Raw genomic sequence first — 18,921 nt, forward strand, 5'->3', positions numbered from 1 at the left:
CCTAAGAGCAGACAGTCATCTAGCCCCTTCCAAGAAACTCGTCATCATCTAGTATTGCCCCCTCCCCCAAATGCTATAGGCTGAGTCCTTTCTAGCCACCGACTGCAAACTCGGATCCCCTCCCTCTCTGGTTTCACACACCATTTGCTATTCTCAAGGAACAAAAAGTCTAGCTCCCCCCCCCCCCCCATCACCACCATCACCATCACACGTGTACGCCTTGGATTCCCTTTTAACCTCTTTCTCTCTTAATTCCTAATCTGATGTTTCTCCCTTTTAAATTAGCTTGCAAAAGTACTGCAACTCTTGAAACTTCTGGGGTTGCTATAGTGCAGCCCATAGGTTGTAAAACTCAGTAGGGGAACAAAATGCTGCTAAGCATCTTGTGCATTACTCTCTTTTAAATGATGCATTTCTTTCTTCCCCTTTAATTTTTTTTATTCCTTTGTTTTCCCTTCCTTCCTTCGTCCCTTCCTTCCTTCCTTCCCTCTTTCTCTTTTGGCAAGGAAATTTGCTCCATCTCCAGCATCAACCACTGCTCCTTTTGATGTTGTGGTACGCCTTGCGCATGCGTTCCACATTAGAATTACTGCACTGGCTAGAATAAGTTGGATCTCTTCTTCTCTTCTACTGAAACCCTAAAATCCAATCAAAAGCTAAAGGGATGCTGAGAGTCCGGAAAAAAGGTTGCTTTGGGATTTGGTCGTTGCCCTTTATAATAACAGTGGTTTGTGCACAAAGGTAAGTGATTAAAGGTTCTCTTCTATATTAACACCCCCCACCACCCCAGTTCTTCACTTTGAAATGTCTTGTATGATTCCTTAAACTGAAGGTGCAAAATGCATTTTGACAGGGCGGGGGGGGGGAGACAGAAGACGGAAAATGTCTCTGTACTGATGTATTTTTCTCTGTCTCCCTTTAGTGCTAATGATCCTAGCAATATGTCCCTAGTAAAAGAGACTGTGGATAGATTGCTGAAAGGCTACGACATTCGACTGAGGCCAGATTTTGGAGGTAATTTGATTGCTTTTGTGGAAGAATCTTGCTGCACGCCTAAGCTGCCATGCTCTGGGTTGTGATTGCCTGTTTCAAACATTGTCAGGGAGCTGCTTCTCTCTAATGCATGGGAATTGTCATTTCTGAAGGTTTCTCCAAGTCAAGTTAATTTTCTCTAGCATGCAATGGCTATATTGTGTGTGTGTGTGATTGGCCTCATTGTAGGAATATGTGTTGGCAGGCAATGTACACTGCTCTCTGTAATTTAACCTTTAATTAGGTTTATTGAGATGCTAATGTCCTAAGTTTATCCAATGCTCATTTATCAAGCTACCCTATATATCCCTGTGGTGTTTTATGAGTATCTCAAAGTGCAAATACCCTGCAAACTGAGTGTTCCTGTCATTCAAACCACCTAGGGGCTTGGCTTTTAGTGAAATCTTTCCATGTGCACGTGCCTGTGATATTTTAAATCTAAATTTAACTGAGAGCCCATTGGAATACACAGGAAGAGAACATTGAGAAGAATAGTTGGCATTTTACGATGGGTTGACTTTGCACTTTGCTAGACTCTGTTCACCAGGATGAGTCCATGCTGCAAGCGGGAATCAAATCCCTACTTGCTTTAAAGTCTTCCTGATTCCCTCTAGTTCATCGGGAGGGGGTGGGTGTCTCCCTCTGTCTGACCAACTAAAAAGACCCTGCACCATGTGATTAATGTAGCAAACCTACAGGGAGGAAGGTATAAGCATGTGTGTTAGTTACATAAAGCCTTCCTGCTCCTGAGAGAGAGGGGTGGGTGGGTGGGGGGTAACTAAGACCGAGAAGTCCTTGTGCCCCACCCCTTCTTGAGTCTGAGCTAATCTTCCCTGAAATGGCTTAAATGGTTAAAGATCACAGTGTAGACTGTCTTATGTTCCAGGTCCTCCTGTGGCGGTTGGCATGAACATAGACATAGCCAGCATAGACATGGTGTCAGAAGTCAATATGGTGAGTACTTCAGCTCACTCCCACCCATCTCCACCTCCTACATTGTATTATGGTCTGGAATATATTACATCCTGTTACAGGGAAGGGGAACCAATGGAAGTTCTGGTGTTTCCCCACCTCCCACCCCCTTTTATTTACATTGGCAGCAATATTTTAGGCCATCCCTTTCTACCCCTTCCCCAATATCTGCTATCTGCTGCTTGGTTTCTCTTTCTTTCTTTCTTTCTTTCTTTCTTTCTTTCTTTCTTTCTTTCTTTCTTTCTTTCTTTCTCTCTCTCTCTCTCTCTCTCTTTCTCTTTCTCTCTCCCTCCCCCCCATGCATTGATTTAGGACTGCCTGTGATTCCTGAATATGAAAACTGTGACCAATAGATTTTAAGGAATAACAATATCTTTGGCTGCGTTTTTCATTTGAAATGATATTGAATTGCTACACACACACACACACACGTATACAAACACAGAGGAAATGGATTTGTGTCACAGGGACATCTGAAATAAATTCCTTTAAAAAAAAACCATGAATGTTTGCCATTTTAATACATCGGTATTGTTTCACTGTTATGATTTATAGAGTGTAAAAAGCTGGTCAGATTTATTGACAGTTGTGCTATTTAGCAGATACCGTTTCAGACATACAGTTAAGAGTATCCTAAGGGAACAATTCTGGCCTCTTTTTGCTCATGCTGGATTGCCCCCTGCTGACACGACTTTGCACTGCATCTTGTATTTTTGCAACATTTTTGTTCACCGGGATCACGTACCTGATTATTTTAGAATGTTGATCAGTGGAAAATGACATTAGTCTTGAATGTTTCAATATTTTATAGGTATGTTCCTAGTTTTGAAATATATGGGACTTCTGTTAGAAGTAGAAGTGGGTGTTTGTGCATTTTGATATAAAATTCAGTTTGCTCGCGGAGTCGTACTTTGGCTTTTGTGGAAAATTCCAGGTTTTATGGTGGGAAAAACAATTTGTAAAGATTGTAAAAATATAAGATTGATTTTTTTTTGTAACATATCACAGCACGGACAGAGTGCTTTGTTTTAAACACAAGCTATTTGAACATAATTTTGGTTATCAGCAGGATGTCAGTTTTCTGAAACAAAAAATATTGAGAAGTTAATATTCTTGCTGATATAGAGAAGACAGCATACTTCTTTTTAAAAAGGCTTTTCAATAGTCATATTTTTCAAAAAATAAGTTCTTTAAATTTGACAGTGACTAAGGCATTATGAAACATGCAAGCCTACATTATGACAAGAAGGTAAAGTCTAATCTAAAGCAAATTAAAATACCATGAACTTTTATGAAAGCTAAATTGGAGTTAACACAAAATGCTCAATTTGCATTTTTCAATTTATGTTTGTAATATTTATTTAGAATATTGACTGGACACTTTCAGTAACTCCTGTGCTGTATTCTCAAGAGTGGATGAATAATTTTTTACAAAAAATAAATAAATATACAGCCACTTATTAATACATTTGTAATACAGATTGTATAAAATATACATTATCAAATGGATCTCTAAATACTTGTGCTAATGTTAAAGTTTATTCAGACAAGGTCTTTGATGTTTCAAGTAATGTAACCTTTACTAGATTCAATTCTTTCTTAAAGTCCTTCGGAATGTCTATGTGTAAAAAAAAAAGATTCCTTACACTAATTTTAGATTTGGACAATCTATAGAATATTGAATCCTTTCTTCACAAGCAACTCTTTCATCATGTTGAACTGTTGCCCACTGACTTAATCTATAGTTAAAGATGATGGTTACAGTCACATGTATCATAGTTAAATTGAACTTGCCATTAATTCATTTTCAGAGTGACTTTCAGCCTCTAGGTAACCTTAAACATGAATGCTAATAAATTCTAAAGTGTGTTATAAATTCAGTCTAAAGAATTTGTGCTCGTATGAGGAATGGATTGAGGAGAAAACCATATTTTTACATTAATTACCCTTAATCTCTCACCACAATTAAGGGGAAAATTCAGTGAGAATCTACTGAGTGTAGTCTATAGTTAATTTATATGAATCTAAGAGGTGATATAGAGGTTTCCTTTGCATAATAATTCTTGCATCAAAGGGGTTTTTTTCAGGAGAAAGAATAAAAGTTGGTGATTTATTTGATTCAAATTTCTCTTACAGTATTTTTTCATGGCGGTGATTATATTCCTAAACCTTGGTAGTATTATAATATAATATTTAGAAGGAAATATAGATTACCTACTTGCTTGCTGATATCAGTGATCCTCGGCCTATATGACAAAATAGATGTTTTGAAATTTTGGAAGTTACCTCTAGGTATATTTACTTAGATGTCAGCATCACTTTGTCCAATATACTTACTTACCAGTAAATGAATACATTCCTATTTTGTTTTGAAAAAAAAGTTGAGGAGTTGCTATACATCTATGGTTGTTTGTGACAACACCAGTATCAAGTGATTGACATCTTTACCTGATCCCACTTTCTTAGGGGAAAAGCATTGTTTATAAGTTTATAATCGTGATTAATCTCTTGTACCCTCAGGCCAAATTTGTTACTGAATTTCAACCTTGGTGATTATGGGTACATTTTAGGGTTATGGGTTGTTGCTGGTTTTTTTAAAAAAAATGTTTAACACATATGAGTAACCACATACAGTATTTCTATTAAATTTCCCCCCCCCCCTAAAAAGGATGCAGTAAAATTTCTAAGAAAGACAAATTAGTACAAATTAGGTCTCATTTAATCCAACAGTATTCTAGTCTGCATAAAGGATCAGTGTGGCTAAAAAAATTAATTTCATCAGTTCTCCAAGTTCTGAATTCAGTTTCTCCAATCAAATTTCCTTCTAATAGGAAGATTGCTCCCAAATCATTTCCCCTTGATATATATTTTTAAAAATCACTACATGCCTATCCTGCTAGTATATAAAATCATAAATACATTATAATCCAAACTCACACATATCTTAATGCCTGATTCCTTCTGGGTCATTCTTCAATCCCTTTTATCCTCTATTTACACACACCTATAAATTTCCATCATAACATATGGCCATTTGCTTTTGTGTCAGGCCTCCTTTCTCTCTTTCATCTCCCTCAGATCTGCCCCCTGTTCCATCAGAACTGTCTACTCTTATTTCCATTTATTTAAGACATTTTTTCCTTTCTACTCTTCCTTTCTTTTGAAGTTGTAAAACAGCAGACCTCTGTCCTTGATCTCTTCACATTTTTCCCATATCTGAAGAAAGCTCAAAAACACGTGGATCCTGGAGGAATAGTGGGAAGGGAAAGGAATAGAGTGTTTGGGATTTTGCTTGTTGATGCTTGTACAAAGTAAAAAAAAAGTCTAGGTGATGTGATGATGGTACTGGTAAAAGATAGAAAACTTTGATAAGCATCAAGGTAGTATCCTAAAGGCACCTTTCTGTCCACAGTCAATTACCAACCACAGCTATAAAGGTTATTTATTATGATTTGATGTTGGCATTAATTTACTGTTCACATCGTCTTGGTCAGAAAACTTAGGAAGATGCTTCTTATATGTATATTTGAGCATGTATGTTCATGCAGAAATTATACTTTCTATCTCAAGTTATACTGTTAAGGGCATTCAGTGATTATAAACAGAATTTGTTGAAGATACATTTGAAGTAGCATATAAGTATAACATAGAAACATAGAAGATTGACGGCAGAAAAAGACCTCATGGTCCATCTAGTCTGCTCTTATACCATTTCCTGTATTTTATCTTAGGATGGATATATGTTTATCCCAGGCATGTTTAAATTCAGTTACTGTGGATTTACCAACCATGTCTGCTGGAAGTTTGTTCCAAGAATCTACTACTCTTTCAGTAAAATAATTTTTTCTCATGTTGCTTTTGATCTTTCCCCCAACTAACTTCAGATTGTTTGTTTGTTTGTTTGTTTAGATTTGTATGCTGCCCCTCTCCGCAGACTCGGGGCGGCTCACAACAAAGTGCAAAAAGACAATTTATAACAAATCTAAATTTCTACTTAAAACATTTAAAAACCCCATTTCTAAACACACATACATACACACATACCATTCATAAATTGCATATGCCCGGGGGAGATGTCTCAGTTCCCCCATGCCTGGCGTCACAGGTGGGTCTTAAGGAGCTTGCGAAAGGCAAGGAGCGTAGGGGCAGTTCTAATCTCCGGGGGGAGTTGGTTCCAGAGGGTTGGGGCCGCCACAGAGAAGGCTCTTCCCCTGGGGCCCGCCAACCGACATTGTTTAGTTGACGGGACCCGGAGAAGGCCCACTCTGTGGGACCTAATTGGTCGCTGGGATTCGTGCGGCAGCAGGCGGTCTCGGAGATATTCTGGTCCAGTGCCATGAAGGGCTTTAAAGGTCATAACCAACACTTTGAATTGTGACCGGAAGTTGATCGGCAGCCAATGCAGACTGCGGAGTGTTGGTAAAACATGGGCATACCTAGGTAGGCCCATGACTGCTCTCGCAGCTGCATTCTGCACGATCTGAAGTTTCCGAACACTTTTCAAAGGTAGCCCCATGTAGAGAGCATTACAGTAGTCGAACCTCAAGGTGATGAGGGCATGAGTGTCCCCTTGTTCTTGTGTTCGCTTTCCTATTAAAAACACTTCCCTCCTGAACCTTATTTAACCCTTTAACATATTTAAATGTTTCGATCATGTCCCCCCTTTTCCTTCTGCCCTCCAGATTATACAGATTGAGTTGATTAAGTCTTTCCTGATACGTTTTATGCTTAAGACCTTCCACCATTCTTGTAGCCCGTCTTTGGACCCGTTCAATTTTGTCAATATCTTTTTGTAGGTGAGGTCTCCAGAACTGAACACAGTACAGTGATCTCTCGATTAGCGCGGGGGTTACGTTCCAAGACCTCCCGCGCTAATCGATTTCCGCGTTATAGTGGTGCGGAAGTAAAAAACACCATCTACGCATGCGCACCATTTTTTTCATGGCCGCACATGCGCAGATGGTGGAGTTTGCGTGTGGGCGGCGGGGAAGACCAAGGGAAGGTTCCTTCAGCCGCCCAACAGCTGATCTGCTCCGCAGCGCGGAAGCAGCGAGGAGCCGAAGATGGGGTAAAGGCAAAGGGGAAACCCCATCTTTGGCTCCTCGCTGCTGCCGTGCTGCGGAGCGGATCAGGTGTTGGGCGGCTGAAGGAACCTTCCCTTGGTCTTCCCGCCGCCCAGGCAAAGGGGAAACCCCAAGATCGCTTGCCGCTTGCCGTATTGCAGCTTGGAGCCTTGCTTCGCCTCCTTCGCTGCAATACGGCAAGCGGCAAGCGGCAAGCGATCTTGGGGTTTCCCCTTTGCCTGGGCGGCGCTGGGGCCATGCGGAGCTGCTCATTTAGGGGGGCGTGGACCGGCAAGGTGCCCTCCGCTCTCTCTCTTTCTCTCCCTGTTACCGGTGTGGTATAAGAGAGAGAAAGAAAGAGAAAGGAGGGCGACTTGCCAGTCCACGCTCCCCTGGATGAGCGGCCCCGCATGGCCCCAGCGCCGGACTCCGCCGTTGCCTCCGCCCTTGTTCGGCTCTGCAGCTGAGAGGCCACGTCCACCCCCTCCTCGGTGTCCCCGGCACCCAGCGTCCCCACGCCGCCTCCACTTCCCGGTAATGCGCCCGACCTCTGCCTCTCTCTTTCTCTGCCTCTCTCTTTCTCTCTCATATACCACGCTGGCAACAGTGAGAGAAAGAGAGAGAGAACTTATTTTTTAATTAATATTTTTTGAAAAACCGCGTTGCAGCGTTTTGCGCTAATCGAGACCGTGCTAATCGAGGGATCACTGTATTCCAAATGTGGTCACACCAGTGCTCTATATAGCAGGATCACAATCTCCCTCTTCCTGCTTGTTATACCTCTAGCTATGCAGCCAAGCATCCTACTTGCTTTTTCTACCACCTGACCACACTGCTCAACAATTTTGAGACTGTCAGAAATCACCACCCCTAAATCCTTCTCTCCTGAGGTTTTTGCTAAAACAGAACTGCCAATACAATACACAGATTGAGGATTCCTTTTCCCCAAGTGCATTATTTTACATTTGGAAACATTAAACTGCAGTTTCCATTGCTTTGACCATTTATCTAGTAAAGCTAAATAATTTACCATATTACAGACGCCTCCAGGAATATCAACCCTATTGCACACTTTAGAGTCATCAACAAATAGGCAAACCTTCCATACCAAACCTTCCCCTATGTCATTCACAAACATATTAAAAAGAATAAGACCCAGAACAGACCCATGTGGCACACCGCTTGTAACCTGTCTCTGCTCAGAATACTTGCCATTAACAACAACTCTCTGATGTCTACACTTCAGCCAGCTGCAAATCCACTGAACTATCCAGGGATAGTTTCAAGTAAACTCAATAACAAATGGTCATTTCTCCTACATACAATTGTCAAAAGCAATTGTAATAACATTAGCAATTGCAATATTTTAACATCGATAATGTTCAATATCAACAAGTATAAATTAACTACGTACATTAGTTTAAGCTTTTTTTAATGCTGTTGGTGTTAACAATCCAAATGTTTTTTTTCCAAGAGTATTTTTCCCTAGAATAAACATTTTCTATATATAAAAATATTTTCTTAAAAAAAACCTGAAACAGTAATCAAATCTGTTTTTCTCTTTTCCCTATAGGGGACTTATTTGAATATGTGTATTTTAAATTGAAGTTGTACATTTTGCAAGAGATATTGGGGACATTTTCACAGGCCTCCATTTGAATAAAGTAGTGTGACCATGAAACCAGAATAAAGCTCATCATTAACAATGTCTGATAGGGCCTTCCTGAAAATATTTCTTATCTCAAAAATTTCTTAGCAAACTCATATAACCAGAGAAAGTATACTAGAAAAGCAGGCTTTCTTGACTAGTTTGGTGGAAGGGGGGTGGATGGGGGGAGAGAAGTACATAGAAATGTGACCAAATGAACAAAAGGGAGGCTGAAGTGGTCAGATATAGACATATCTCAGATACAGACATATGAAAGTAGCTATTCTCCCTATTTGAAGCCATTCCTGACCCTTTGCTATGTTATATTTTAATTTATTATTATTTTAATATATATATTATTTTAATATATTTTAAAATATTATTACTGTATCATTAAAATGTTGGGATTTAGAAAAAGAAGAAAAAACAGGTTACAAATAATGCCTTTCGCCATTCAAGAATTCATTATCTTTTCTCTCTTCATTTTAAATGGGGGGGTTGGGGGTTAGAGGTTACATGTCCTTCTCTATTATGCATGCAAATCCATCTTCAAGTTTCAAGTAAACTCAAGGAATCGTCAAGTTTAAGGAAAGCATTGGGTTAAAGTTATATGCAAAACGATTCCTTCTCTATTAATTATGTGGAGGTGGCATTTCACTACACAAAAATATGGATCATATTGTCTAGAATAGCTCTCATATACTTAAAATGAGGAATTGATGGTCCAACAGGTTGTTGCAACTATTTTCAGTTCTATTTCAAATGACAATAATATGCCAAAATAGCCTTGCTTGGTTTCATGAAAGTCTAGGGATGTTTCTTCTCTCTAATTATTATACATTTTTAAGGTTACATTCCACAATATTTCTTTATTTTACGGTATCTAGGCACCATATGATGACCAAAGTATAAAGAATGTATTATGTTAATTATTAAATTCAATTGTTCAATTTTATTTACTTTTGACCTGGTTTCTAAAATGAAAAGTTTTAACTTTAAATCCAGTTTCTACTCAGTTACCAATTTATTCATAAAAACCCATTGAAATAGTATTTTGCCAGATATATAAAAATACATCCTTCTGTTACCTTAATAAATGTATTTTTTATTCCCGCTTAGTTCATAGAAATTCATCTCTTTTATAATAATTAAATACGGGGTACAAATTACTTCATCTTACCTACCCCTTTGTTTTTTTGAGATACAGATTTAGAGCTAACAATATTGAGAATGATTTGACTTTCCCACTTGGTCTCTTTTGTATGAGTCCTTGAGATTTGGTCATACAAAGCCTTCTAGGTGTTGCTTTCATCAGCTATGAGCTGCAAAACAAAACATGAAATGCATCAAATGAAATGAATAAAACAATAGCTTCTGGAAAAAAAATCACTATTGTTCAACTAGTTCATAGCATCAGAAGACAGATAATAAAAAGCCCCTTTCATTTCTCATACTTTTTCCTCTATTTTTAACCCCCCTCCCTCCAGCTTTTTTCCATCAAAGAAAACCCTCCCTTCTTGTTTTCAAACAACTGGAAGAGGAAAAAACCTCGAAATTTAAGTTTCCCCTAATTATTAAATAGAAATAGTAGCATTCAAGGTCAATTTTGCTCCTATCCCACTTAGTATAATATAGCTTTCAGGTGATTTTAGGTTTCTCCGTCCTTATAGAGTATATTTTGAAAGAAACATGGCAAAACATATATATTGTGAGCATAGGCCCAGGCTCATCATGGAAGAAGGATTATTACAAGGACTCACAGTTATTAATTGTCATTAATAGTCACAAATCCCATCATCATTATCAGGACTAAATATTCTCTGTAACAAAACTACTAATATCGATTTTTGTAGATATTTATCTTCAAAGAAATCAACAAAGGATCCTAATATTTGCAATCTTGCAACAGAAATATCTCTCTCTCTATCTCTCTATCTCTCTATCTCTATCTCTCTAAATAGAATATAAACAATGAAGTTAGAATTGAAATATATATACTAATAATTAACTCCCAGAGTCAGTTTCATGTAATGGTTGTTGTTGTTGTTGTTGTTGTTGTTGTTGTTGTTATTATTATTATTATTATTATTATTATTATTATTATTTATTAGATTTGTATGCCACCCCTCTCCGGAGACTCGGAGCAGCTTACAACAACAAAACAATACAAATCCAATAGTTAAAAACAATTTAAAACCCTTAATATAAAAACACTCATACATCTCATACAGACCATACGTAAAGCGGAGACAACCCAGGGGAATCAATTCCCCTATACCTCACGGCAGAGGTGGGTTTTAAGGAGTTTGTGAAAGGCAAGGAGGGTGGGGGCAGTCCTACTCTCTGGGGGGAGTTGGTTCCAGAGGGTCGGGGACGTCACAGAGAAGGCTCTTCCCCTGGGTCCCACCAGATGACATTGTTTCATCGACGGGACCCGGAGAAGGCCAACTCTGTGGGACCTAACTGGTTGCTGGGATTCGTGCGGCAGAAGGCGGTCTCGGAGATATTCTGGTCCAATGCCATGAAGGGCTTTATAGGTCATAACCAACACTTTGAATTGTGACCAGAAATTGATCGGCAACCAATACAGACTGCGGAGTGTTGGTGTGACATGGGCATAGCTGGGGAAGCCCATGATTGCTCTCGCAGCTGTATTTTGCACGATCTGAAGTTAAGGCACTGTGAGTTCTAGTCCTGCCTTAGATATTAAGTCAACTGAGTGACCTTGCACCAATCTCTTTCTGTCAGCCTCCAGAAGAAAGCAATGGCACACTGCTTCTGAAATTGTAACTATCACACTTGGCCAATAAAAAAATTCTATTCTATTCTAAAATCCACAGAGACTAGTCCAGGCAGTCACAAGGAGTCAAAAAAACTGATTTGAAAGTCATCATCATGATTTTATAAGCTATAAATACTGACCAAGACATTTTTGAGTATCATGTAGGATAACACTTCGAAAATCAGATCTAGTGAATGTGGCCTACCAAAGCTGTTATTGTGATAAATCTGTTTATCTCAAAGGTGTTATATAAGACTGATTTACACCAGAGAGTCATCAGACAACCTGTTTTTTAAGAGAGGGAAAATCTAAGTATGGAAAGAAAGATGTTACTATCGATGGAATGGGACTCACTGCATATTTTGTTTCAGTGTTGTTTCCAAAAAATAATTGAATCAGAATGTTTAATGCTAGGATGGCATAGTATTTGGTTAGAACTATATCATCTTATACACCATCATATATTTTAAAACAGCTGAGTAGTTGATAGGCTTATGAATTCTCCTGTGTCAATATGGAGACTAATGGGCTAATTTTAAATGAATCAGCAACTTACTTCCTATTAACTTGGTTGTCTTTCTGGAGGTGTATTGTTACTTGAAAAGTGAAAGCTATGCTTTTACATTGTTACTTTGATAACATGATTGTCCACCGTTATTTGTGGCCATGTTTGTTATGAAACATAAATTAGAACTATTCAGTGAAGAAGACCCCAACATTGAGTAATGCCAGAATAGATTATGAAATATTCACTGCCCTGAGTCGCTTCGAGATGGGCGGCATAGAAATCTAATTAATAAATAAATAATAAATAAATTCTTGCAGGTGGCTGAACCCTGCAAATTCTTATGTCCCACCTCCTCTTCAAATTCCTGTGCTGCCTGGGGAGATTGGAACACTCATTGTAATTGGAGAGTAGGGAAATGTCAGCCAGGAAAAAAAAAATGACAATTAGGCTTCTGTCAATCAGTTGATGCATGATACATCAAAGAGGCTTTTGTGCTAATATTTAATAGGACTTAAGCATTTTTAAAGGGCTGTACTTTTCTCTCTCTTTTTAACATAGGTAGTGGGCCAATTTAAAGAAATAAGAGCCACTGGGGAAAACAAATTGGTCTGAAATACATAGAACAACACAATATATTTAATTTTCATATATCATTTCAATTCTTTTATTTTTGTTCTCACAGCTGGATTTTGATTTCATGTGCTCAAATATAAATGACTTTTCCAACACATGTAGTTTCATTTCTCTTCCTCAGATGTTGATCACTGCCCAACTGCCCAGCACATGTGTGAGACAGGTGGCCATATAAACCATTTCAGTTAATATATCCATGATTTTAGGTAGATAACCAGATAACATTTTTCTGTGTGCAATTTTTTCCAGTCTAGGTGAAATGAAGAGCTGTGTTGAATTTGAAAATTCTTACTGTAGCTATAATGGACTGTGAGAATAAACTCGTGAGATAGGAAGAGGAGTCACAGTCAGGGCAGTGATTAGACAAGAGATACCTCTCACTCCAACAAAAGATTGAGAAAGTGTCTCAGAAGGGACCTCTGTGATTTTCTAGAAAGTAAAAGCAAGGAAGAGGAGCGCTGCTTTCAGACTTGCAAATTTCTGGTTAACCTGACAAGTTATTTGTATGCAATTCAGTCATGTCCGATTCTCCGAGATTGCAGTTCCTGCAGTTTCTTTGACATGATTTTGCCATTTCCACTTTGCTAGGGCTGAGAGAAGGTTTTTTTGGCTCAAGGTCACCCAACTTGCTTTCTACCTTAGGTGGGACTAGAACTCTGAATTTCTAGCCTGATGCCATCACTGCTACATCAAACTGGCTCTCTAACCTCACAGTACAAGCAGTGACGTAGTCATGATTTCTGTTTTTGTTTCTTTTAAAAGGCTGACACATAAAGAATCATAAACTGAGAGTATTTGCTTATGTGGACAAAATAGTATATCATATTTTAATTTATTAAGCTAAAATACAATTACTTAAAGCTATAGTTTAACATTGTAACTAATGAAACTAAGGTAGCAAGTCAAAGGGAAAATTATAGTAAGCAGATGGGGAAGTATTGGTAGATATTTCATATTCTTAAAATACTTTTTGGGAAGTAGGTAACTTAAAAAGTAAATAATTTAAGAAACATTTCAAGACTCAGAATATGTGTAAGAAGGCCAGGATAATACTTGACCATGAATGGAAATGATGGATATTTTTTCTTTAGCAGGAATTGTAGTAGGCTGGCTTTTAAAAAGTGCTGGGCCATTTTATGAAAATCATGAATGCTATAGCCTTGATGACACCAGAACTGCTTTTGAAGATCACTTGCTGGGAGATTAGTGGGCTTTCTTGTCTAATTTTTTGACCACTTAAAGGAGAGACTGTTGGATTAGATGAAGTAGAGGTCTAGTTCAACAGGACATTGCTTATGTTCTAACTTCTTTTTGTTTACCAGACCTTTGCCATTTTAGGAATTTACGGTAAATATGATATGTTTTAAAAAATGTATATACTTAATTTTAGAGAAATAGACTAATTTTCCACTGAATCCAATAAAGTTAGAAAAATCTGTCATTTGGTCAATCTAGCTTTGAAAAACTATGTGTTGTTTTATTCTGCTATTTTAAAATGTAATTCCCACCCTATAGGCTTCATCTGGATGCACTGTTCAATATGACAACAATTGAGAATTGCAAACTTTTCTCAAAACTGTCTTCAAAAACATCTTGAGAAAGATCAGAAAACAAAAATTGAATATAATCGCTCTCTATCTCAAGGATCTCTCTGAAAAATGAGTTTTAACTTGCTCTGTTATTGAAGATCTGACCAAAGATGCATACCTATATGTAGACATTTCTGGGAGAAATTTCTTAGTAGCCTTCGTTCTCTGGCTCTTACAGGAATGTTTACAATAAAATCATGAGAACTATAGGTAACTAACTATATTTAACTATAGCTAGTTAAATTCTTCTGTCTATGATAGTTTTAAAATGATAAAGTTATGTTTTAATTGTGCCTCTTCTTTACCCCAGAAACTTTTAATTTTTATCCATGTCAGATCAGAACTGGCTCTGAGAATTTAATTTAAGATAAATTAAAGGAGTTGGAGGTGATTTCCTCCTGCTTAATTGTGCCTTAATTTCAGCAACATCATCTTCATTAGTTCTCAGCACACTTTCTTCCTCTCAGCAGAGGCAAAGGAAAAGAAGAGGAACGTTCTTTAAAACAATAGCACCAACAACAGCATTTGCTTATTCTCTTCCCTTAGGCAAAACTATCCAAAGGACAAAGTTCTGCCTAAGGCTTAAAGTCTTTCATCCTTGTACTGTGGCATACTGTTATAGGTAGTCCTTCACTTACATCCACAACCGGACCTAGATCTTCTGTTGCCAAGCAATGTGGTCACTAAGTCAATTGCATCCACTATTACGACCTGTTTGTTGCAGTTCTTAAGCAAATCCCCATGGTCATTAAATGAATCCAGCTTTCTGCATTGACTTTGCTTGTGGAAGTTCCCTGGAAAGGTCACAAATGACCTTCACATGATCCAGGGCTGTCAAACCATCATAAATGCATGCCAGTTGCCAAGGCCTGAATTTGGAACATGTGACCTTAGAGGAAGCCACAATGGTCATGAGTCCAAGGATTGATTATAAGGCATTTTTCAGTGCTGTTGTAACTTTGAATGGTCATTAAATGAAAGGTGGTAAGTCAAGGGCTATCTGTATCTAATACTGTCCCAACAATGGAAGAAGAAAGATTCAAAAGGAAAACATTCATATTTATGATAGGAAAAGCCCTGACAGGGCATGATAAATGGAACTGTTACAGAGAGATAAGTTATCTTTTGTACCAGAGAGAATAAATATGCATCATGGCTATTAGCTATTGGTACTCTGATAATACCTATTTGGTTTCCTTTCAAAACAATTTAGGTGACTGGGTATCAGCTCATATTATGACAAAGTATCATCAAACTGGGTGAAATGTTTTCCTTCCTGCTTTCTGAATTTTGGAACTTTCACTTTTATAAATAGCTACAAGAAATGCAGTTATTTGACAGAGGTCTCTTTTCATAATACAGTGATCCCTTGAGTTTCGCGATCTCGATCTTCGCGAAACGCTATATCACGATTTTTCCCACCCGATGACGTCACTCTCTTCCTTCCTTTCTCATTTTTCTTTCTCTCTCTCTTTCTCTATCTTGCTTCTTCCTCTCTCACACTCTCTTCCTCCCTCTCTCATCTCTTTCTTTCCTTCTCTCTCTTTCTCTATCTCTCCCCCTCTTGCTGGCGGGCGGCGGGCGGCGGGCGGGCGGGCAGCAGCAGCGAGCAGATGAAGATCGGGGTTTCCCCGCTGCCCACGCAAAGGGGAAAGCCTGATTCGGCTCCTCGCTGCTGCCGCCGAGCAGATCAGCTGCTGGGCGGCCGCAGCAGCAGCGAGCAGACGAAGATCCGGGTTTCCCCGCCGCCCACGCAAACTCCACCATCTGCGCATGCGCGGCCATGGAAAAAGGGCGCGCATGCGCAAATGGTGTTTTTACTTCCGCAACCCTACATCGCGAAAAATCGATTATCGCGAGGGGTCTTGGAACGGAACCCTCGCGATAATCGAGGGATCACTGTACAGTTTTATATGCTTCCATCATATTTCCTACCTGGTTACTTTAAAAAATCCAAAACCTTCCAGCTGGAGACATTGCTCAAATCTTTTATTACTTGGATTCCCCTTTCATGTATTCTTTTCAAAATATAGTGGCACTAGGAATCTTGATCATTTTTTTTTTCAGACCAGTTCCATACTGGATCATTGATATTATTGAGCTGTTCAGTATAATCTCTGTTTCTTTCTTTTTTTCCAGCTGTAATTTCCAGTTTAGATCTATTAGTACAAAAAACATGAAATCTAATATGTATTATTTCAACTCTTTTCCCCCCCATGGGGTCATACTTTAATGTTCATTTCAACTGTTTGAATTATTTTACAGTTCCTTTTAATTACTTGTAAGCACTTGACAACTTGATGTTATCAGTAAATCTGGCTATTGCATCGTGCTGTATTAAATTAAAAAATGCCATCTACCACACAGATCATTGAGGGATTCCAATGATTACATTTCTGCACTGGGATAACTGTTTATAATTTATGCTCTTTAATCTTCAGTGGAACTTTCCTGTCATTATAATAAGAAGAATTTGCCTTCTTTTTCCATCCTTTGCCTTCATTGCTCAGATTTTCTGGAAATGTCACTTCAAGCATAGGAATTTGTGCTACATCTTTGGCAGTAAAAATAGGCATGGAGAATCCATTTAGTTTTGCATTAGTCATATTGCTTCTCTTTTTCCATCTAGTAATCCAATGGTTTTTCTAGCCTGTTTCCTACCATTAATGGGTCATTTTTTTGTTAATGCTGTGTATTACTATGTATTATTATCAGTATAAACCTTCTCTCTGATACAAACCTTCTATATGTTTTAATTCCTCTTGTTAAAGAGAGCTCAGGGCTCCATGTTTTCATAGTTTGGAGTGAGCGACATATAAATACAATAAACAAACAAACAAACACAAATAAATAAATAAATAAATTAATCTGAGTCTTTAAATAAAAGTAAAAGAACCAGCTAGGTCAGTGATTCTCAACCTTTTCTTTACCACGGATACCCTTTAAATATTTTTGTGGCCACAAAATATGGTCATGGACCACCAAGACTTAGCTCAAAATTTAAATCATAACATTTCTTCAATCCTTCGCAAACCCTCTATGACTATGTTGAAAGGAAAATCCATGTGGTTCAGTTCCAAGCTGGGAGAAAGGCACTGAAACAACATGGAGGCTGATTTGGAAAGAAAGGTTTATTGATGAAGCAGAACCACCAGGGTTCTGGGGCAACCAACTAAATGCTTGAATGAGTGAATGGATCTTAATAGGTTTCTGTGACTCTGAAGTTTGAACTTTTCTGGGGGTGGTGCAATGAAGGGGTTTGTGTTCTGAAAGGGTGTTGGGCAATTCCTATTGTGGCTAATGGCTTTTGCTCTGTGTTGGATCTCGGGTGAGAGGCTACTTTTTAATCCTATCGTTCTGCCTTTGTTAGCTGTCACATTTTGCTGCAAGAAGTTTCAAAATAGCCTGTATTGAATGGATTACCAAATCTGCATTTCTAAAAATTGGTTTCCTCCTTCTGGGGTGGTGGTGGGGGCTTCCCACAAGACATGACAGCCCCCCAGACATCCACAGATCACAGGTTGCCAAACCACTTGGATAAATGATTCAGAATCTTAAAGATCAGGCTGGAGGTGCCACAATTAACTTTTAATTCAGTTTCAAAACCAGGTATTGCTGATGAATTGTTATGTCCTAATTCTGAGAACCTAGATGGAAGAAGAGTAAATGCAAGAATAAGGTATCATTTATATTTAATTACAATCAAGGGTGGTGATGCATGTTGTAATCCATCTCTAAGACTTTTTACCATGGAGTATAAAGAGCTGCTATAGCAGTGGCCCCAGCTAAGCATCTCTAAAATCCTAAGGCCTCCCCCACCCTCCCGTGGCATATAATTCTTATTATTCAAAAAGTGAACTTCTCATGCGGAGGAAGCCTAAAAGGCCATTAACTAGGTTTAAACAAGGTTCCAATTGCCCCCACTAAAAATGAAATTGCCCCCCTATGGGGCATGGCCCCCAGGTTGGGAACCAGGTTACTATAGATTAAAGGATATACAGTGAACCCTCGATCATCGCGAGGGTTCCGTTCCAGGACCCCAAGCGATGATCGATTTTTCGCGAAGTAGCGGTGCGGAAGTAAAAACACCATCTGCGCATGCGCAGATGGTTTTTTTACTTCCACCGCCACCCGCCCTTCGCCCGCCCACCCCGTTGCTCGCGCCTGGGGTTTCCTGGGGAGCGGAGCCGGGGTGTCCCCAAGCGCGCGCGTTGCTGGGGCCGCTTCCCAGCTGGGGAGCGGAGCCGGGGTTTCCCCAAGCGCGCGTGCGTTGCTGGGGCCGCTCCCCAGCTGGGGAGCGGATCTGGGGTTTCCCCAAGCGCGCGCGCATTGCTGGGGCCGCTTCCCAGCTTCCCAGCGAAATAGCCCTTTCGCGATGCTTGAGGACGCGAAACTTGAGGGTTCACTGTATAGGTAAAATCTACATATAAGTATTTTTTTAAAATTTTATACATTAATTTAGGAATTTATATACAAACTTTATTGTAAATTTTGGTTTTCTGTTCTCTCATTCTCACACTTTAGTTGTGATAATCTATTGAGGCAGGAAAATAAAATGAAACTTGTAATGTAGGCATCAGTTTTGTTTATGTGTACAGATGTATCTTCCTGCTGTGTAACATACATAAGTTTGTGCTGTATCTTTCTAGGAAAGAAAATACGTCAGCATGCATAACAATGGCTTGAAAAATACG

At 38.9% G+C, this 18,921-nt stretch overlaps 1 protein-coding gene across 2 annotated transcripts in view; it reads left to right on the forward strand.

Moving 5' to 3' along the window:
- Positions 1-664: 664 nt before the first annotated feature.
- Positions 665-18,921, forward strand: part of GABRB2 (gamma-aminobutyric acid type A receptor subunit beta2) — a 146,683-nt gene continuing 128,426 nt past the window's right edge. For both annotated transcript variants that reach the window (XM_070735896.1, XM_070735897.1), the window contains exons 1-3: positions 665-741; positions 923-1,014; positions 1,919-1,986. In XM_070735896.1, the coding sequence (XP_070591997.1) occupies positions 665-741; positions 923-1,014; positions 1,919-1,986 (237 nt within the window). The remainder of the gene's footprint in view (positions 742-922; positions 1,015-1,918; positions 1,987-18,921) is intronic.

The sequence above is a fragment of the Erythrolamprus reginae genome, chromosome 2, assembly GCF_031021105.1.
Source record: "Erythrolamprus reginae isolate rEryReg1 chromosome 2, rEryReg1.hap1, whole genome shotgun sequence".
Classification (NCBI taxonomy): Eukaryota; Metazoa; Chordata; class Lepidosauria; order Squamata; family Dipsadidae; genus Erythrolamprus; species Erythrolamprus reginae.